The sequence below is a fragment of the Saccopteryx bilineata genome, chromosome 1 (genome assembly GCF_036850765.1).
Source record: "Saccopteryx bilineata isolate mSacBil1 chromosome 1, mSacBil1_pri_phased_curated, whole genome shotgun sequence".
Lineage (NCBI taxonomy): Eukaryota > Metazoa > Chordata > Mammalia > Chiroptera > Emballonuridae > Saccopteryx > Saccopteryx bilineata.
In genome coordinates, this window is record NC_089490.1 from 23,390,414 (window position 1) to 23,413,043 (window position 22,630).

General features: G+C 44.8%; 1 protein-coding gene across 1 annotated transcript in view; it reads right to left on the reverse strand.

Annotated features, from left to right (window-relative positions):
- CLIC5 (chloride intracellular channel 5) overlaps positions 1–17,895 on the reverse strand; it is a 181,134-nt gene extending 163,239 nt beyond the window's left edge. Inside the window, exon 1 of the mRNA XM_066251790.1 lies at positions 17,228–17,895. Within this exon, the coding sequence (XP_066107887.1) occupies positions 17,228–17,755 (528 nt within the window). The 5' untranslated portion in view covers positions 17,756–17,895. The remainder of the gene's footprint in view (positions 1–17,227) is intronic.
- Between the last annotated feature and the right edge of the window lie 4,735 nt (positions 17,896–22,630).

A 22,630-nucleotide genomic window follows, 5' to 3' on the forward strand; every position in this document is an offset into this window, starting at 1 on the left:
TGCCCACACCCATGCCCACCAAAAGAAACACCCCAGGAGCCCTTTGAAAAAGAACAACTGTCTGTCAGCCAATGAAATTTCTCCACATCATATCAACTCGCCTTCACCCTACCGACCCTATAAATTGCCCCCCAAGCAGGAGAATCCGCAGGACTTCTCTGGCCCGTCTAGCGGACCCGAGAACCTCATCCGGGATGTGCTCTGAATAAAGCTTTTGCTATTCCACACTTGGTGGCTACGCCCTTCTTTCTTCCTCAGCCCGGAAAATACCTCACAACAATGGCGATTGCCGGGGATTAGGAGGAGTGAGAAATGAAGAGATATCACTTAATCAGTATAGAGTTTCAGTTTTACAAGATGATAAGAGTTCTGTGGGGACATGGTGGTGATGGAGCAGAACAATGTGAATGTACACCACTCACAAAAATTAGGGGATCTGGGAACGTGCAGACACTTCAGTACTTTCAGCCTTTTGTACAGTGCATTTTCACTAATGAAATAAAAGTTGGTCTTATATCTCATTTGCATAATAAAACAACTTTCCTTGACTTGTCCTTTGTTTTTCTGATGTTTTGTTTAATTAAAAAAAATCAAGTGCTTCTTTTTTTTTATCGCTTCATATTCATTTTGAAGTATTTCCAAATTTTTGCAAGCAGCATATTTAATGTCACTGAATGATATTGGTTTAACTTCAAAATGGTTAAGATGTTGAGTTTTGTGTTATGTGTACTATACTAAAAATTCTTTATAATGGTGAAGCTGAGGCACAGAAGGGTGAAGTCATTTGCCCAAGGTCATTCCACTTTTACAAAGGGGCAGTGCTTGGATCTGAACCCTCACTGTTCATTCTCCTTGTTTTGTTTCATTTTGAAACATCTTCTCTCCACAGGTGTCAGTGGAGAGCCTTGACTCTGGGGAAGGTAGACCAGCCCCCGTTCCACAGTGTGATCTGCTTTAAAGTGAGAAGTAAAGAGCAGTACTGCTGTTTTCATCATCGAGTCAGCTGACCTCACCCTTGACAGCCACACTCTGAAACTCTCACTACCTGGAAAATACAACCCTGCTCCTAAAGCCATTGTCACGGTTTCTGCAACAGGCAACCGAACCTCTTCTAACTCATGCAGGGGAGTTAAAGTTCACAGGAAATCTTATAAATGCTTTGTTGAGATCATAATAAGGAGAGAACAGGACTGCCCCCTAACCGTGAGGCTTGGAAGTTCTCTTCCTCCCTCATCTCAAGCTATAACACCATTGATTGAGATGTTGGGCAAACCAGTCACCTCATCCTACATTCTGCTCGACACACCCTTCAGCATCATTACAGGGCACAGCCCACTTACGTCTGGGAATGAGAACTCTACTGGCCAATCATAATTCAAGTTGGATTCAATGTACCTTGTTGGAGGTGTGCTGTCCTGAGACTTACAGGAGAATGCAATGCTTCACAAGATTCCTTTACATTTCCTAGAGTATCTTTCTCTTATAAGACTCAAAGGAATGATAGAATGGTTACATTAGCTCCATGACAGCAGGGACTGTGCCTACCTTGTTCACCACTCAGACATCTGGCACTAAACCGAGCACAGAGGAGACACTTACTAAATGTCGGTTGAGCTGAATGGAATTGAATTATGTTACCCTATAGAAGCCAGTAGGAGTTAAGCATCACTGACCCCTTTTACAAAGGGAAGGCAGTTTAGTTCAGGAGTCATGGACCAACTAGGAGGTGTCACGCACTCTACAAACGCTGGCTGGGCATTGAGGCTAGTCTTTGCCCTCAAAGAATTTGGAAGAACACTAACAGAGTGCAGAGGTCTTCCTGAGTCTCTTGTGTAATTCAGGTGTGGCCCTGGCAGGCACATTAAGACCGTTTTTATATTTGGTGAGTAAGTGACTTCTGTTCAGGGCTCTGATGACATGAGTAGTTTGATAAGACAGACTGAAGCATTCACCAGGATAATTCTGAGGGTTGATCTGACCTACATAAGATATATTTACCAATCACAAAACTTAAAAATCAAAAAAACCAAACTGAGTAAATCATAGAGAGATCAAGGAAATACAAATTATTGAGACTTCTATTAAAAGCAGAGCTAGTCAATCTAAACACTATAAGTAAAAACAAATAATCCCAGAGAAAAAGGGATCGGAGCGGCACTTACCTTGTAGCTAAAACTTATATATGAGCTCATTTTATCCTCATAATGATCCAGTAAGAAGTTAAGAAAGTTGGCCAAGATGGCACAGCTAATGAGTGACAGGACCAGGATTTGAACCACACAGTCCAGCTCTAGGTTTTCAGATCAAGACACTATGCTAAACTGCCTCCTAAGGTGACATAGGATTGAGAAGGACAATGAAATTGCTGAGGCCTAGAGTCTCCTCCCCAATCCTATCTGCCACCCAGGTGCCTCCATTTTCCTCAACGTTTAAAACCTGCCTCTTCCATGAAGCCTTCCCTGATAAGTTCAGTCCTCTTCTGTCTCTGAATGTGTTCAGTGCTTATTTGATACTGTGAATCATGTCTTTTTGGACTCTGTTCCACCACAACCTTTTGGTTCATTTCTAAATGCTTCGCAGTGTTCCTCCTTCCTCTGTGCCAGCTGACCAGAGCCTCCCAAGAAGGGCCCTCACCTTAGACTGCTTTCTAGCTGTCACAGAATGTGCACATCATGTGCACAGTGCCAGTTCAGTAAAGATTTATCGTCCTGTTGATTTGAAATGGATTAGAGATACATACACAGGAAAGAGCAGGCACTTGACCTGAGTTCATTTCTTGCACCTATAAAATTTTTATTATGGAATAAGAACTCACCACACTCACAAGACAGTTGTTCAACCTTTACCCTTGTGTGTTCTCAGTAAACAACCTCCTTCCCCCACCCCAGATCAGCCTCTCTGCTTTAACTTGGCAAGTTGTTTTAACTGAGGAGAAGGACCCTGATTTCTGGGTCGGGTTCCAGGCTTACTGCCACATTTGGCCCTTGTGGCCGGAGGGGCACCAGCTCGGTCCTCAGAGTTCCTGCAACTTTGACGGGGAGCACGCCACCGTGAGACGACCCTCAGTCAGCCTGGGCTTGGCCAATGGATAGTGACAGCTTGTTGAGATTTTCAAAGATGGATTATTCACAGTAGAGCTTTGCCTAAGTTACCATTTTAAACCAATTGTTTTATATGAACTTGGAGCACAGATGCTGTGTATAGATCTGAATAATTTTCACTGGTAGTTTCTTTATTTTGTGAGCATGAACGCCCTTCTGTCTCACCAAACCCAACAACCCAACCTCTAATTTTTAGGCAAGGGAATAAGAGCCCAGAGAGGGACCCATGGCCACACAGCTGATTGGTCTTCCTGCCATATCTGAATGCAGGTCACCCAACAGTAGCCCTGTCCTGTAGAACTGTCTGTGGTGATAGAAATATTCCACACCGATCCTTTCCAATAGAGTAGCCATTAGCCACATGTGGTTGTTGAGCACTTGAAAACATGGTTAGCATGACTAAGAAATTAAATTTTCAGTGTTTTTTTTTTTCATCAAAATTAATTTAAATTTAAATAGCCACTTGCAGCTAATGGCTATCATTCTGGAACAGCACACTTCTAGAATAATCGAGCCAGCCTGTGGAGGGTTGCTGTTATAAAAGGAAAAAGATTATCCACCAAATTCTTCCTTTTTTTTGCAAACCACAGAACTGGACAAAAAATACTTCTGTAGAGGGAAAAACCAACAAAAGCAATCATGCCAGTTAGTCATAACCACCTCACACATTTACCGTGCAACTGTTCTCACTGAAACCTCAGAACATTAGTGGTTTCCTAAACAATGAATTCTCTTATTTATTTCGGCTGTTGCCATGTTACGGTTGTGCACTGAGCTCTGGTGCTTCTACCGACCCACAGGCTTGTGAAGAGATGCCAAAAGCCCCTCCTTTTAAAGCATCAAAAATGAGGCATGTCTTCAAACCCAGGTTCCTAACCTTTGTTCTTACAAGATTGCACAGAACATTTGGTTTCAAGATCAAATTCACACTCCATTCACATGGAAAATCACCTCTAATTTTGAAAGGTGTGTTCTCTGGGAGTAAAACTGCCAGCCAGAGCACCTTCCTGTGTACATAATACAATCCACACACAGATTCATTCTGGACACTTTGGGCCTGGATATCAGAAGGTATTGGAGGGTATCAATTCAAATGGAGGCTGCAGCCAAGAAATCAAGAAAAGGCTGATGGCCCTGGCCTGCTGGTTCAGTGGTAGAGTGTCGGCCTGGCGTGCAGAGATCCCGGGTTCGATTCCCGGCCAGGGCATACAGGAGAAGCGCCCGTCTGCTTCTCCACCCCTCCCCCTCTCCTTCCTCTCTGTCTCTCTCTTCCCCTCCCACAGCGAGGCTCCATTGGAGCAAAGATGGCCCGGGCGCTGGGGATTGCTCCTTGGCCTCTGCCCCAGGCGCTAGAGTGGCTCTGGTTGCAACAGAGCGACGCCCAGGAGGGGCAGAGCCTCGCCCCCTGGTGGGCAGAGCCTGGCCCCTGGTGGGCGTGCCGGGTGGATCCTGGTCGGGCGCATGCGGGAGTCTGTCTGACTGTCTCTCCCCATTTCCAGCTTCAGAAAAATACAAAAAAAAAAAAAAAAAAAGAAAAGGCTGAGACTCGGAAGGGTTAAATAAGATCAGCAAGAGCAAAGATACGTCCAGAGAGACCAAGGCTAAGGCCATCCACACCCTCATACTCCCAACTACTATGTACAGATGTGAGAGCTGGGCAGCGAAGAGGCTGATGGAGATGAAGGTCTTCATTTACAACACGGCATTGGAGGAGAGCTCGAAGGATACCCCGGACCACCAGGAAAATGAACAAGTGGGTCCTACAGAAAATCAGGCTGGAAACATCAACGAAGGAAAATGTACTTAAAACAAATCAGGAAACTAAGTATAAAACCTAAAGTTATAAAACTGCTAGAAGAAAATATAGGAGAAAAAATTTTGTGACCTTGGGTTGGACAAACATTCTTTAGAGAGAACACAAAAAGCACAAAGCAAAGAAGAAAATAAATTGACCAATGGGCTTTATCAAAGTCAACAATTCGTGCCTTCCAAAGACACTTATGAAATGAAAACTGAAGACACAGACTTGTAAACTATTTGAGAAACATTTGTCTGATAAAACACGTATCTTGACTATATAAACTCTTAAAATTCAGTAAGACAATGCCAACATAATAATAATCAAAATACTTAAACATATATTTCATCAAAGAAGACTTAATAATGGGTAGTGAGTACATGAAAAGATGCTTAACATCATTAGTCATTAGAAAAATGTAAATTAAAGATGCAATAAAATACCATTACACATTTACCAGTACGTGTAAGACTTAAAAGACTGACAATACCAAGTGCTGAAAAGGAAGCAGGTGGAAGTCTCATACAAATTCTGAAAATAATTTGAAAGTGTCTTTTAATAAGGGTAAACATTCACTGGCCAAATATAACCCAGTAATTTCACCCCAATGTATATATGTGCCCAAGATAAATGAAAACAGAATCAACACAAAAGTTTATATGTGAATGCTTATAGTCACTTTATTAATAATGAGCTCAACCTGGGAAAGACCCCAAGTGTCCATTAATTATGTACTGTATGTTATAATCATACAATGAAATATGACCCAGTAATAAAAAGAAACCAGCTGCTGACGTTTGTGCCAACATGGATGACTTAAAACAGCATTGTGCTGAAGTGAAAGACACCACACAGAAAAGATGACACAGAGTTTAATTCCATCTATATGATACTTTTTAAAAAGTAAAATTAGGCTGACCTGTGGTGGCGCAGTGGATAAAAAGCATCGACCTGGAATGCTGAGGTTGGCATTTCAAAACCCCAGGCTTGCTTAGTCAAGGCACATATGATAAGCAGCTACTATGAGTTGATGCTTTATACTCCTCCCTCTTTCTTTCTTTCTTTTTTTCTTTCTTTCTTTCTCTCTCTTTCACTCTCTCTAAAAATGCATAATTAAAATTTTTAAAAATAAACTAAAGCTAGGGTGATATTAAAAAGATCTGTGGTTTCCAGGAGTCAGGGGGTGGCTGGAAGTTGACTCGTGGAGGTGAAGTGATGAACATATTCTATGTTATGAATATGATGGTTGCTACATGACTGTACACACTTGTTCAAAACTCATTGAAGCATATGCTTAAAATTGCTGCGTTTTAATGTATGTAAATTATGTCTCAATAGGCCCTGCCTGGTTGGCTCAGTGGTAGAGTGTTGGCCTGGTGTGCGGGAGTCCTGGGTTCAATTTCCAGCCAGGGCACACAGGAGAAGCGCCCATCTGCTTCTCCACCCCTCCCCCTCTCCTTCCTCTCTGTCTCTCTCTTCCCCTCCTGTAGCCAAGGCTCCATTGGAGCAAAGATGGCCCAGGCGCTGGGGATGGCTCTATGACCTCTGCCTCAGGTGCTAGAATGGCTCTGATTGCGGCAGAGCGACGCCCCAGATGGGCAGAGCATCGCCCCCTGGTGAGCATGCCAGGTGGATCCTGGTCGGGAGCGTGCGGGAGTCTGACTGCCTCCCGTTTCCAAATTCAGAAAAATAATAATAATAAAAAAAAATTATGTCCCAATAAAATTGATCCCTCCCCCGAAAAACAAGATACATAATAGGATCTATGGGATAAGAACATCTGCAGTAAATAAAAGGGAAGAAAAAGAGACAATTTTAAATATATGAACAAGCATATATTTGCTGGAATGGGCATAAAATTTCTCAGGAAGCACATATATAAAAATTCCAGAATGAGTTGGCTCAGAAAATGGAAATGGGATGTCTGAGAGAGTATGGTGGGGAGAGACTCAAGCTTTTTTACCTTTCAAATTTTGAACCATACAAACACTTAACCTCTTCAGAGTGGAGAGAAAAGACAGCGGGGCTCCCAGAGCTGCTCCTCTTCAATATGACCTGAGTCGCAGTCCTGTCTCTACGTGAGGGCGTCTTCATCTTTGTTCGTCACAACTCCCTCCTTCCCTTATTTTAAAAATCACACAGACGCCTAATAGTATGTTCACTATATACTTCAGGGAACATGAAAATAATATAGGTTTAAGATGTGAGCGAGAGGGGTCCCTGTGGGAGGGAGACTATTTCACTACAGGGGAGGAAAGCTTCTATACACAGCAGGCGAGGGGGGAGGCGGCTCTGGGACTCAACGCATTCAAACTGTTTGTTTTTATTTATCCACAGGTGAGAAATTTAATGCCCCAAGAGTGCAAATGGCTCCCCCAAAGTTTCATGGTTAGTCAGAGTCAGAATCCTAATGGGGACCTAGCTCTTCAGTCCTATTACAGAGATCAAGTCAATGAAGCAGGCGATCTAACACAGAGCGTGGTTCAATGTCAACGTTCGGTAAATACAAGTTTCCTCTTCTCTTGTTCCCCTGGGTCTTCTCACCATCTGGCCTGTCCTTAGGACTCACCACCTACCCAACCTCACCTCAAAGGCTAGTATCAGTGAATACAGGGATATAGCGGACTTTATTGAACATGACCAAATTTCCCAGATAAAAATAGGTTTTCCAGAAATAAAGAAAAGAAAAGACTACTCTTCCTATTGCCTGATCAGTTTAATTTAATGTGACCAATATTCACGAGCCAGGCTCTGTGCTAACGATGGGTGTACATACACAGGTAGATAAGATGTGGCGCTCTAAAACACCCATACCCAGATGATTGTAATGTCAGGTGACAAGCCCCAGGATGGAGGGAAGCACTGAGATAGTATCCCTCAAAACATCCTGGAGGTTCAGAAATGGCTTTGCAGGGAACGAAAGTTCAGAAAGAAAGGGAGGAGTTGGTCTGATGGTGGGGGGGGGGGGGGGCGGAGATGCTGTAGGCAGCCGGATGGCCACAGGCAAGAGCAGCATCCCATGGGTGGGGAGCTCAGCATCCCTGGGCATCATGGAGCGAGGCTGGGAGCGGTGGGAGATGGGACGGGAGAGGCCCTCGGGTCGTCAGGGACCGGATACAAGGCCTTGCGTATGGTGCTCAAGGGTGAACTTGGTGGTGTTGGTGACGGGCAAGGCTTAACGCAGGGAGTGAAGTATCTGATTTGCAATTTTGTTCCAAGGGCTGGTCTTTATTCCAGGAGGTGGGTGAAAACTATCTGAGCATTCAGTTCACTTTGACCAACATTTACCGAGCTCCTGTAGCAAGCCCAACACTCCACTAACTTAGCCTTTAAAAAATGGGAGTCCAGAGAAGGATCCGTTGTGTCCTTCACTGTTCTAACACTGTCCCCTTCCCTAACATCCTGATGGCAGCCCCAACCCAGCCAGCTCTGAGCTCTCTCCTCACTTCCTCCTGGCCACCGTGCCTGGCTTACCTTCTGTGTCTATGGACAGAACAGCGTTAGATCAATGAAACTGATGCAGGGACACAAAGGCAGGCCCGGGAACAGGACACATGGCATTGGTGTGTGACATTGTTACCACAGGCTGCCCCCTGCACTGCTTACCACCGACTGCTGGGTGGATCCTCAGGTCCCTTGACTGGAACATCCCTTCACAGCTCAATAAATCAATCAGGCACTCGGAATATCGGCTTTCTGCCCAATCCCAGGATGATGCGAGCAACGTGCTAGGCGTTCCCACGTACGTCTGAGCACCAGTGAGATGAAGAGGCACACACTGCACTGAATTCCCACAGAACCCCTTGCACTTGGTGGGAAATATGGATCCAGGAGTGGCTGTCCTTGTTCAGAAATTCCTATGCTTCAACCCAACTCAATCCTACCGCCAGGGAGTGTGCTGGGTGAAAGGGTAACTCCCTCCCCAAAGATATGTCCAACCAGGACCTGTAAATGTGATCTGATTTGGAAAAAATGGGTCTTTATAGATGCAATTAAATTGAGGGGATCTTGCGATGCAATCACCTTGGCTCAGGTTGGGTACTAAACACATCGACAAGTCTTTATAAGGGAAGAGAAGGGAGAGCAGGCACAGAGCCACAGGAGGACAGGACTTGTGATAATGGAAGTAGAGATGGGAGTGATGCAACCCCAAGCCAGCCAAGGAACGCCAGGAGCCATCAGCAGCTGGGGGAGGCAGGGAAGTCTCCTGTGGAGCTGTCAGAGGGAGTGTGGCTCTGCCCACACCTTGACTTCAGACTTCTGGCCTCTGGAACTGTGAGAGAATAAATCCCTGCTCTTTTCAGCCGTAAAATATATGGTAATTTGTTATAGCAGCTCTCTGAAACTGATACGGGGTACTTGAAGCCCCACTCTCATTAGTCCTGCAGGCTGCTGGGACACACCTCCCTCCTCACTCAGTGCCTGGGGATCCCTGGGTAACTACTCCCCCTTCTGTCACTCAACCCTCATGTAAATAACCATGGCCCAAGTGTATGAGGATGGATAAAAGGCAGACCTTCCCTCAACAGTTCATAGTCAGAGAGATAGAGAGATTAAGAGGTAATTATAGCCTGACCAGGTCAACCTGGGATGCTGAGGACCCAGGTTCAAAACCTCAAGGTAGCAGGTTTGAGGGCTAGGTTGCTGGCTTGAGCATGGGATCATAGACTTGACCCCATGGTCGCTGGTTTGGGTCCAAAGGTTGCTGGCTTGAAGCCTAGGGTTGCTGGCTTGAACAAAGGGTCACAGGCTCAGCTGTTGTCCCCTGTTCCCCAGTCAAAGCACATATGAGAAAGCAATCAATGAAAAACTAAGGTGTCACAACTATGAATTGATGCTTCTCATCTCTCTCCCCTTCCTGTCTGTCTGTCTATTCCTGTCTGTCCCTTTATCTCTCTCTCCCCTTCCCTCTCTCTCTCTCTCTCAAAGAAAAAAGAAAAGTAATTATAGCATTAAGTGTTATGAGTTAAATTGTGTCTTTCCAATTTTCATATGTTGAATCATAATCTCTAGTAGCTCAGAATGTGACTATATTTGGAGCCAGGGTCTTTAAAGAGGTAAATTAATTTACCATGCGATCATTAGGGTGAGTTTTTATCCAAGTGACTGGCATCCTTTCAAGAAGAGGAGAATAGGAAACAGACACATACAGGTGAAGGACCACATGTAGACCCTGGCTAAGACAGCCATTTGTAAACTAACGAGAGAGGTCTAAAAAGAAACCAACTCTGCCAATGGCTTTTGGACTTCTAGCCTCCAGAATTATGAGAGAGAAAAAAATCTGTCGTTTAAGCCCTGCCATCCGTGGTGCTCTGTTACGGCCGCCCTAGCAAACTGATACGTTGAGATACAAGCTGTTAGTGGACACAGAGGAGACCCTGCCGGGCCAGGCTGGAGGGGCCAGGAAAGGTTTCCAAAAGAGGTGACTTTTAGATGGAGTCTGAAAGGACAGTAGGTTCTCCCAGGAAGGATGAGCACTGGAAGGAAACAGTGTGAGCAAAGGCCCTGAGTCATGAAATTTCATGGAGGGTGCAGAGAAATATGAGTCAGCTTTTTTCCAGGCAAAGGGTGAGTGGGGAAGAGCAGGTGACAAAGCAGGAAGGCTATTTCATGCATTCCTTCCATCCTGGCCCTTTTCTGGGGGCAAAAGGAGCCACTGCATAGCTACAAGCAGGGAAATGCATGGGCTGATGTGCTCTTTCGATGGACCATTCAGGTGACTGGGGGGGACTTCTTGAAAGGCAGGTGAATCTAGAGGCAGAGTGACCAGCAGAATAAAGGTAGCCAGGATGATAACAGCCAGTGGCGGCCAAGACAGAGAGAAGAGAATGCTTTCAGAAGTGAAATGGGCTGGACTATAAGACACAGAAATCAGTTACTCAAAAGTTCTGGTTTGTACAATCGGTGAAACAGCTCATCACGGTGGCGGGATTAGTTGGGGACAAACTGACATTGGATTTGCAATCCCGGGGGGCGGGGGGAGGGCACCTAAAATTTACCCTGGAAAAAAATGCAGCTCCTAATCTGAGTTATTTATTTCAGAATATCACATCACCTTCGTTTTCAGAGCTGACATAACTCCCGCATGACGATTCGGGTCATGCGTCTTTATTCTTTTGTGTGGGTTTCTTCCCATGATTTCCTGGGGGGTGTGGAGCAAGTGGCTGACTTCACAGGAAAGAAAAAGGGTTAGCTGGGCCACTCTCAGCACATTGTTTGCCTCCCGTGGGAGGGTAGTGGGCATCCATACAAGGCATGAGTACCCAGCCAGGGAAAGTGTGACAGACACATCACAGAGACAGGCGGGTAACATTGAAGGTTCATGGACCCTCTTGAGATCATCTTCCACAAAAATTTTTGCATAAAGTTTTGCATATTCATGACTACTCAGCACCCAGGCTAGGGGGTGCCAATATAAAAAAAAAAAAAGATGCCTTGGATTGAGAGGCCAAAGTCCTGGCTTGTTCCTAACTCACAGGTGGCCTTAGGCAACTTCCTTACTCCTCTGTTTTCAATGTTCTTGTCATAGCTTTATAATTCTGCAACTTTTTTGATTGATAACACTGATTCACAGAACCAGCTAGTTATTATGGGCACCTAGAAAATAGTTTTGAATAAAATCGGGACTTGATGGTGTTCCCAGCACCCTAATGAAAAAGAATAAAGAATAGCAATCTTTGTTTAAACCTGCTCATTGTTGCATTTCTATACGCTTCCTCGGTTCCATGAAAGGACAATTGGGCACTTGCAACAGGCTCGGACTTGCATTTTCTCACAAACATTTCCAGGGACGTCCTTTGACATGTCCTTATTACTGACATTGGAGCGGGTCCTTCCCAGGGATCACGGATCAGGCAGACCCTCTCAGGGGTCCAGCTGCTTCCGGACTGGTAAACGTGCAACTCTTGAGCCATCCAACCAGGCTGAGCCAGGCCACACCAACATTTCTCATTAGAAACTACACTGAAACAACCTCAACCAAACCTTTGTTGAGTTTTATGCTGAAGTCACAGATCCCCCCAGTATAAATAACTAGATATACATATGCATACTATCTAAATCAGCATCATACTTGCTAACTTTTTCCAGGAATTTGTCTGTATGAAGCCAAAAATCTAAATATTTGGACATATCCAGATGATTAGTTGAAGAAATGACTTAGAAATACATATTCTTTTTATACACGATGCGTTTATATCTAAACACTTGGGCTAATCTTAGACTTGGTGACATGGTGGATGTCTGTTTGGTCCTGCTTTATAGGATAGATGGAAAGCCTTTTTAATTTGCTTACTCATCACTTTACACCAGGGGTCCCCAAACTACGGCCTCGCGGGCCGCATGCAACCCCCTGAGGCCATTTATCCGGCCCCCACCGCACTTCCGGAAGGGGCACCTCTTTCATTGGTGGTCAGTGAGAGGAGCATAGTTCCCATTGAAATACTGGTCAGTTTGTTGATTTAAATTTACTTGTTCTTTATTTTAAATATTGTATTTGTTCCCGTTTTGGTTTTTTTTTTACTTTAAAATAAGATGTGTGCAGTGTGCATAGGGATTTGTTCATGGTTTTTTTATAGTCCAGCCCTCCAACGGTCTGAGGGACAGTGAACTGGCCCTCTGTGTAAAAAGTTTGGGGACCCCTGCTTTACACATTGCTTTGCTCATGATAATCTCCTCCACAACATTCTATTACTACTCCTGAGGGTGACAGTGAGCCCCCCAGTTTGCCACGAAAGACTGCCCTCCTAGTCTCCAGCCGGACCATCTGCTCTGTGCCCAAAGTGGGTCACTCCAGCCAAAGAGATCAAGTCCGAGCAGGTGTGTGTTCGCTGTGCCGTAGCATAAGGGTGAGCCCCCTGCCTGGAACATTCCTGCTGGTTCCTCAGCTGAGTCACATCTCAACATCCAAACCCAGCTTCACGTCCCCTCCTTTCCTCAGTGGGGTTTTATAGTTTCTCACCTGCAGTGATGGACTTTGTTTGCCTCCAAGGGAAATGGACTAAATGTGTTGCTTATGAAAATTCCCAGGAAACAACACCTGGGGGAGGGGGGCAGGGGAACTGTTCTCACCAGATCTGGGTCAGGGAGAGAGCCCCAGGGCCCACAGATAGAGTGACAGAAAAGTCTATGCTTCAATCATATTTCTTTCTGTTTTAGAAGTTGTACTTCCTATCAGTACAAAACTTAAGCGATTATCGCTGTATATGTATATTTATTTATTTACAAATTATATTATAATGCACTACTATAAGAATACATCATGCATATTATGAAACATATAAAACAGAAACATTTAAGAGGGCTAGATAAAATTCACTAGAAATATTGCTTAATTGTGAAAGTCTAACTGTAATATTCTAACATCCCACGTATTATGTTGAATACCCTATTTTGAATTTCATGACCCTCCCGGATCTGCATCAGGTTCCTGTGCTATCACAATAATAATGATTGTCAGGTATGTATGTGACTTCCACTATCTGCTATGCTGAGCTCAATTACAGCCACTCACTCCTTTGGACCAAAGATTCCAGGCTATGAGGCTAGGAAATATTAACCAGGGCTGTTATGTTGTCTCACTTCAGAGGGTGGGGGATGGGCACCATTTACCCTGTTCTGTGAATGATGCGCCTTACATTTGATCAGTGTGCAACCTTGGCAGCTCGTGAGGGGTGCAGTGAGTGCCCAATCGGAGACAGGCTCGGCAAGTGCTTTCAAGGGCCGGGCTTCAGGTGTGCTGAGGGTGGGGAGGGGTGTTAGTCTCATGCCGGCCCTTCCTGCTGTGTCTAGATCCCATCACAGTTACTGTGCAGCCTCCCAGGGCGCTCATAGGAGGTGCCCTACATGGACACACTGGTGCTGAAGCCACAGACCCTGGAAGAGCGGGGAACTGAAAGATGGGAAGAGTTGGAAAAGGCTGCATTGCAAAGACATCAAAGACTCTAAGAGCTGGAAGGGCTTGAGGTTCAGAGCCCAGGAAACTTAGGCCCAGGAATGTTTTCATAGCAAATTATTGACAGAGTCGTAGTGGGATTTTTCTGACCGCCGCTCTTTCCGCAATATTACATTGCTCACAGTGGGATCAGTAATGGAATCAATACTAGCAATTACCGCATGCACTTAAAATAAAACTATTTCTTTACGTATGGTTCAAATTTATCACAGTCGATAATAATTTAGGTTCCTATAAACTGAGCAGTTACATATACATCAGGTACGGTAAGTGAACTATTTTATTTAATCTTCATGAAGATGAAAGGAGGACCATATGGTTACAACACTCAACTTGCTGAGAAGCAAACTGAGGTTGAGAGAAGCTAAATAATTTAATAGATAAACTTGCTGAGTCAGGGTTCAAACCCATGCAACCTGACTTCAGACCAGCTCTGCAACATGTACTGCCCTTCGCAGTCAATGTTATCCCTTATGTGCGGGTTACACTCAGACCCTCTGCTCCCGTGCAAGCAGGACAGCCCGTTTTACCCATATATTTAATATATATTTCATATATTATATTTCCATTCAACGTAAGGAAGATCCGCAGAGGGGAAGCGGGGCTTAGACGCAGGGATTCTAACTGCCCCTCTTCTTGCTGGGTTCTGCCCAACATCCTCAAAAAGGAGACCACAGACAAGAGCCGAGGTCCACCGGTACACTCTATAATGTCTTAGTTAACATAATTATACTAAAAAAGAATGTTAACTGCCCTGGCAAGATAGCTTGGTTGGTTAGAGCGTCGTCCCCACACGCGCAGAAGTTGCTGGTTTGGTGTCCTGGTCAGGGCCCATAGAGAAACAGATGGATGTTTCTGTCTTTCTCTCTCTCTCTCTCTCCCTTCCTCTGTCTCTAAAATAAATGTCAATAAATAGATTTTTAAAAATAAAATAATGTAAACTTAAAATATTAATTAGGTCCTGGAATCACAGGTCACTATTCTGCAGTCTTTCCTGTCTCTGGTACCAGCTGGAGATGCCAGTACCCCCCCCCCCCAACTTCTGTTTGGTTCAACGCCAGCAACAGGCTAATTTCTGGTGAAATCAACACTTTGCCAAATTTACAAACAATTGCCTTGGTGCCAAGGATGGCGATGACAGGGAATTGTATGAAAGTTGCACGGGTGCTTCTGTCCGGAGAAAAAATACACCTAGTCCTCACTTAAAAAAAAAAAAAAAGATTATTGATTGATTTTAGAGAGGAAAATGGGGAGAGAAAGAAAGAGAGAGAGAGGGGGAGGGAGAGAGACACCCCTATCTGTGCCTTTATGTGCCTTGACCAGGAATCAGCCTTTGCATTTCTGGACAGACCTCTAACCAACAGAGCAATCGGGCCAGGGCTAGCCTCACTTTTAAAAAGTGGTGGTTTTTTTTCCTTCTTTGTTATTTGTTTGTTTATTTGTTTTTTTGTTTGTTTGTTTTTGACAAGGAATACAATGGCGATGTGGAAATGGAAGCGGGAAGGCTACTTGCACGCACCTGCTCCAAGGTCTCCTCCCTCCCGCAGCACCCACAGCACGTGGCTCAGTCCTCTGTTCACCAGAATGAGACAGACTGGCCACGTGCAGGCCTGTCTCCTGCACACGTTGTTTTCCTGAGAGTGAGGGCCCTGTCTTTCCCTTTCCCTCGCACGTGCTCAGCTAACACAAGCAAGCTCTGCTGGGTCTTCAGTGTGAGCCAAACCCTCTGCAAGTTGCTCTTTACAAAGACCTTGCGGTAGAATAGAACAAAGGAGGCACAATCTACACACAAAACCAGCAAGGAAAAGGACAGAGTAGAAAATCATAGTGTCTTAAATTAGTAAATAAAAAATATTTCACTAGAGGGGTTTCTGGAAAGCAGGAAGGGGGGAGAGAAGTGTGAACTGGAGTTTTTGTAGGTTCATAGAGAAATCACTTTTTATTAGCAAAAAAATAGCAGTATTACTAATATTTTGTCTTCATTTTAAAAAGGAACATGTAGGCCTGACCTGTGGTGGCGCAGTGGATAAAGCATCGACCTGGAACGCTGAGGTCGCCGGTTCGAAACCCTGCACTTGCCTGGTCAAGGCACATATGGGAGTTGATGCTTCCTGCTCCTCCCCCCTTCTTTCTGTCTCTCTCTCTCTCCCCCCCCTAAAGTGAATAAATAAAGAGAAAAAAAAATTTAAAAAAGAACATGTAAATATGAATATCGTGGGGGTGGGGAGTGAATGTTAGAAAAAATATACTGGATCTTGATTAATTAAGATGACCTTTTTTCAGCCCTGAAATGCATTTTATGTTTTAATAATATCCACAGCCATAATGTTTATTATACACTAGTCTAATAATACAAAGATCACCAAAGTTCTTTGCTTAACTATCTTAAGCATTAAACATTAACACCGACAATTAGTGTCTTACTTCTCCTGAAATCGTTTTACTTCATCAGATATTTTAGTTATATTGGTACCAAAAGGGCACACTCAGTGACAGAGGTAACATTTATTGACCGTTTATCTCAAGTATCTGTGACCTTAGAAATGTTAAAAAAGAAACTCCAGCACCTGACTCTAGATCTGACTTTCTCTCACAAGCCTTGGTTTTGTTTCTAAAAATCACGCTGATGAGGTAGCCTGACCAGTGGTGGTGCAGTGGATAGAGCATCCACCTCAGACACTTAAAGCCCCAGGGTCGAAACTCTGAGGTCACTGGCTTGAGCCTGAGATCACAGACATGACCCTATGGTCGCTGGCTTGAAGCCCAAAGTCACTGACTTGAGTCCAAGGTCGCTGGCTTGAGCAAGTAGTCACTGGCTCGACTGGATCCCCCTGGCCAAGGCACATATGAGAAGCAATCAATGAACAACTAAAGTGCTGCAACTACAAGTTGATGCTTCTCATCTCGCTCTTCCTGTCTTTCTGTTTTATTTTTCTCTCTCTTTCTCGCTTTCACTCTCTCTCTCTCTCTTGCTTAAAATAATAAATAAAATAAAATAAAAATCATGCTGATGGAGGAAATTTAACCAGACCAGAAAATGTATTTAACATCTATAACAAGGTAAGGTTTTGAGCAGCAATTCCTGCTCACTTGTAAGTGAACTAAAAAAACAAAAAAACAAAAAGACACGCTCTACCTGTGATATATAATAGTCAATGAGTAGACACACACTTTAAGTGCACTTTCCAGTTCCGGCAGCTCTGAGCCATCCTGGGCAAACCCTGGAACGACTGACTTAATCAGACCTGCTTTTGAATGCGTCCTGAGATCCGCGGACCCTGACACCATGCCTCTTTCCCTGGTCACTGAGAACAAAATGAAACACCAATTATGCCACCTGCAAGGGCAGGTGTGCCTGTCAGCGGCAGCCCTTACCTTCACAAAGAGTTGGATCTCAGGGCTCGTGAGAGCTGATTCGCTTTCTTCCAAACCATCAGCAGCAGCGTAGCCCACGGGGCAGTGTTCACTGCTCTCTTGGATGGTGAAGCGTGCCAGAGAAGGCACATCCTCCATCAGGTTTCCATCCTCTTCTGGCTCTTCTGGGCTAGTCTCCTGGTCCGGAGCTGGTGAGTGTAATTCTTCCATCGAGGTGTCTGTGTCCTCCTGGGGCTCATCTTGTTGAGGACCCTCGGAATCAGGACAGACCTCATCAGGTAGGAGGTAGCCTCCTACTTCTGGTTGGGGAAAAGCCAAGCTGTTCTCCTCACTTGTAACAGCATAAACTTCTACGGAGTCATAGTCGTGGGTCTCTAGCTCAGTGGCATAGACATGGTTTTCAGACCTGGGGTCTCTAAGGATGCGATCGTAAAGGGCACCTTCATCTTCTGCTGGCTCGTCGGGAACCTCGTACATCCTCTCTTTTTGGATTGTGTCATAAGGGCTGCTGTAGTCTTCGTCATTCATGTTTAGGTGTCGGATAGATCCTCTTGCAGGCCCGGAGTAGGCCCAAGGTGGGTGACGAGATAGAGGATGCTGCACTAGTGGCCTTGCAGGGAAATCAGCGAGCTTTTCAGACACAGTAGCTAGCCACAGCTATGAATGACAGGCCTCTAACAATCATTTACCGGAGACTTTAACCAGCAAACTACAAGTCCATTGGCCACGAGATAAAGCTTACACACTCAGTTAACTCCTTCACTCCTAAAGGTAGTTTCCACTAGACTCTGGGGTTTCCCTTTTTGCCAGGAACTCCAAGACTCTTTGGATTGATGAGAGATCGAATTGAATATCTTCCCAGTCTCCATTGAAAATCCCAACTATTTAACTGTCACTAAATGGAGCTGATTGCCCCCAAATGCTGACAACAGTCAGGAAATCCCTGCAATTAGCTCTTCACAATGTAGCATCTATTTATAGCTGAATTCATGACACAGAACAATTCTGTGAGTATTGGTACCCTCTGGTAAACGACTTGCATGTACTGCGGTTAGATAATGAACTCTATTTGCATTTTCTATCTGGAAACAGCAGCAGGTGATTAAAGGGCAGAAGAAAAGAAAGATAGCCCTGGCCGGTTGGCTCAGCGGTAGAGCGTCGGCCTAGCGTGCGGAGGACCCGGGTTCGATTCCCAGCCAGGGCACATAGGAGAAGCGCCCATTTGCTTCTCCACCCCTCCGCCGCGCTTTCCTCTCTGTCTCTCTCTTCCCCTCCCGCAGCCAAGGCTCCATTGGAGCAAAGATGGCCCGGGCGCTGGGGATGGCTCTGTGGCCTCTGCCTCAGGCGCTAGAGTGGCTCTGGTCGCAACATGGCGACGCCCAGGATGGGCAGAGCATCGCCCCCTGGTGGGAAGAGCGTCGCCCCATGGTGGGCGTGCCGGGTGGATCCCGGTCGGGCGCATGCGGGAGTCTGTCTGACTGTTTCCAGCTTCAGAAAAATGCAAAAAAAAAAAAAAAAAAAAAGAAAGAAAGATAACGCTCTGGTCTATGGGCACATCGGACCACCACAGGCAAGGGGCTTCAAGGTGTATGGCTTTGAGTTTTATTTTTCCCTCTTAAGCCCGGGTGATCATCACAGTCGACAACCCGTCACTAAGATTTTATTATCAACAAGACACGGAATGGAGCACCAGACATGTGAGTTAGAAGATATGTTCTCTGTCCTCACGGGGCTTTAAAGTAAAGTTGAAGGGCCAGGAAGATAAAACTAAAACCCTAATGGACAAAGAATAAACTCTGCAAGGTTTGCTCAGTGCCATTGGCGAAGGTCTGGCAGAAGCAGCTCAGAACGGAATGCACGGGTTTCCCTAGGAGATGTCATCCTCAGATGCTCTGAATGCACAGGCTCTTTGCCTTTCAGGCTGTTCCGCTAATTCCCGCTTCCCATCACCACATCCCACACATCTTTCTCTTCGAAATGACCACCCAGGTAAATTGTAAAGACGCTTTCACGCCGAGAAATCGTGTGGAAACTGAGAAGCAATGCAACTCCAGTGGACAGGTTTCAAAGCATTTGGTGAGCATCTGATCGACAAAACTCTACGGGATCCTGAGCTCCAATACTGTATCCAGAAATCTTACAGAATGAACTGAAGCTGTATTTCTAGAATTCTGGCTTTGGGGAACTGGAGAATTCTTCCTCAAAGGCTAGATAAGGGGAAGGAAGCCAGAGACAGACTTGAAAGGCCATTGACACTAGCCCCGTAGCTTACTGGAAAGTGACGTTTGATGAGTCCAAATACTACCTGATAAACTCCCATCGGTTCTAGAGCCAGGTGTTTATAACTGAATGGAGCCCCGGCTCAACTTCTGCTCGGAATCTTAGCCCTGGGGGAAACCCAGGGGTCACTCAGTCTCACATTTTATTTTGCATTTGAGAACAGCCTGGAACCTTGAAAGGGGACGTGGGAGGTTCGAATCCACGCAGGGCTAATGAGCTGACTTCAGCGGCAGCGTCCTCACCTCCAGAGCGGTGATCTTCCTGCCACCCACTCCCCCCTTTGAGTCGCCATTTTCCAACATTTGTTCTTGACTGTACCCTTCCGCCACTCCCAGCCCCCAAAAGATCAGTATTAGATATCTTCCCCAGGAAATTGAAATACTGCACACGTACCAGATATCTGTTTACATACCATATGGAATCCGTGCTTTAAACACAAAGTTTTTTTGTTCCCCCCAAAAGCAATTTTCACCGCTTTGGTGTGATAGTGTTCTTTTTAAGATTGTGTACTTTAATCGCTACAACACTTCCAGGGTGTGCCTCATAACTGGGCACTGGATTATGTGCCATTCTGCGTTATTACCAAAGAATAATATCCTACAACCTCTGCACGTGCACGCAGCCCGCTACCAAGCCCTCGCTGCGATGACCCAGTGGGCAGCAGGCGATGGTTAAGCTTAAGGTCCCAGAGCACACAGACAATTTATCAATTTGGTCCCCTTTTAACCTTTCTCAGGGCACACCTATCGTCATTTAGTTACAGGTTGTAACACGAAACCAGTTATCCTGTTACAGGGTAAGCCAGGTCAGAACGCACTCCGCTCTAACCCCTGCAAGGGCCCCCATTTCTCTCAGTAAAGGCCGAATTTCTTACAATGACCCACAAGACTACAAAAGCTACACCAGCTCCCCTAGACCTGTCTTCTCCCCCTTGCTGATGATGCTCCAGACAACCTGATCCCGTTGCTATGCCTGGAGCACTCCAGAACGCTCCCATATTAGGATCTTTATATCGGCTGTGCCCTCTGCCCAGAATACGTTTTCCCTGGATGTCTGCGTAGTCAGTCGCCCAAGCTCTTCTAAGTGTCTTCTTACACCCCCCCCCTTTTTTTTCCTTTTTTTAAAATTAAATTTAATGCAGTGACATTGATAAATCAGGGTACATATGTTGAGAGAAAACATCTCCAAATTATTTTGACATTTGATTATGCTGTATACCTCTCACCCAAAGTCAAACTGTCTTCCGTCACCTTCTATCTGGTTTTCTTTGTGCCCCTCCCCTACCCCACCCCCTCTCTCCTTCCTTGCCCCTTCCCCACCTCCCCTAACCCCCCCACCCCCATTACCATCACCTTCTTGTTCATGTCCCTGAGTCTCATTTATATGTCCCATCTATGTATGGATTCATATAGTTCTTAGTTTTTTCTGATTTACTTATTTCACTCCGTATAATGTTATCAAGGTCCATCCATGTTATTGTAAATGATCCGATGTCATCATTTCTTATGGCTGAGTAGTATTCCATAGTGTATATGTACCAAAGCTTTTTAATCTACATCCCTTTTTCTCAGTGATGCTGCTAAGGCTGTTCTGTTTAATACAGCTTATCTCAACTCCTGTTTCTTATTGCTTCCACATGACTAAAGTCTCCTGCATGAATTTTTGTTACTTTTCCCATAATACCTATCACTTCCTAATAAGATATATATATTACATATTTATCATGTTGAGAGTTTATTTTCTATCTTCTCCCACTATTATGCAAACCCCAAATGGGCACAGGTCTCTGTTTGCTTTTTCATCATGATCTGAAGCACCTAGAACAGTGCCTGACCAACATTAGTTACTCAATACATATTTGTTGAATGACTTTTTGTGATTATTTGATATCATTAACCTTCACCAGACACATAAGTCTCATGAGCACAAAGTCCATGTCTACTTTGCCCATCACTGTATACCTAAGTCTAGCAGATATCTGACATATAATAGGTGCTTATTAAATATTTGTTTTATAAATGACTAAAATGGAGGAGATGCAGCTAGAATTCATGTCATGTTACTCCTCGTCTAGTTTCTTTCTGTATCTATGTGTAGAATGTTATCTCCTCACTACCTTGCAAACTCCCACAGGAAGAGAACTGTATCTTCCACAGTGCTTTGTATTAAGAAAGTTACTTATAAAAGGAAGAGTCCATCAACTAACTTGTCAATCAAAAATATTTTGCAAGTCCCATATGTCTGTTACTTATAACCTAAGGAAGGAAATAAGATACACATTCATTAGTTTGAGGAGTTCTAACAAGGTGCTTGTGTACTTTCGGAAATACAAGTCCGCTCTGTTGTACCTACGTTTGGAAACCTTCAGTGGGTCCCACGCATGTACATGAAGATGTCTGCTCCCAGACCTCACAGTTGAGACCAAGCCTGTTTGTCCAATCAGCTTCTTCCCTCTTCTCCCCGAAATGTGCTACTCTGTAACCAGAATACACTATGCCATTTCCTGCCCCTGTGCTTTTTGCACATATGTTGCTTCTACTGGGCAAACTTCTACTCTATGCAGGATAAGATTCTCTGTGATTATATAATTCTTATTTCAGTTCCTTCAGTTTTTGTTTTATATAATATATTTTGAGGCTATATTATTAGGTGCATATAGATTCAGAACTGTTATATTGTTTTGATAGATTGACTGATTTTTCAATAGACTATGTCACTCTTTATCTCCAGAAATATTTTTTTGCCTTTTTTTGATATCAGTTTTAGGGTTTTTTGGTTAGTAATTATGTATATATTTTCCCAAGGTTTTTTTTTTTTTTTTTTTTTTTTTTTTTTCTGAAGCTGGAAACGGGGAGAGACAGTCAGACAGACTCCCGCATGCACCCGACCGGGATCCACCCGGCACGCTCACCAGGGGGCGACGCTCTGCCCACCAGGGGGCAATGCTCTGCCCCTCCGGGGTGTCGCTCTGTTGCTACCAGAGCCACTCTAGTGCCTGGGGCAGAGGCCAAGGAGCCATCCCCAGCGCCCGGGGCCATCTCTGCTCCAATGGAGCCTCGCTGCGGGAGGGGAAGAGAGAGACAGAGAGGAAGGAGAGGGGGAGGGGTGGAGAAGCAGATGGGC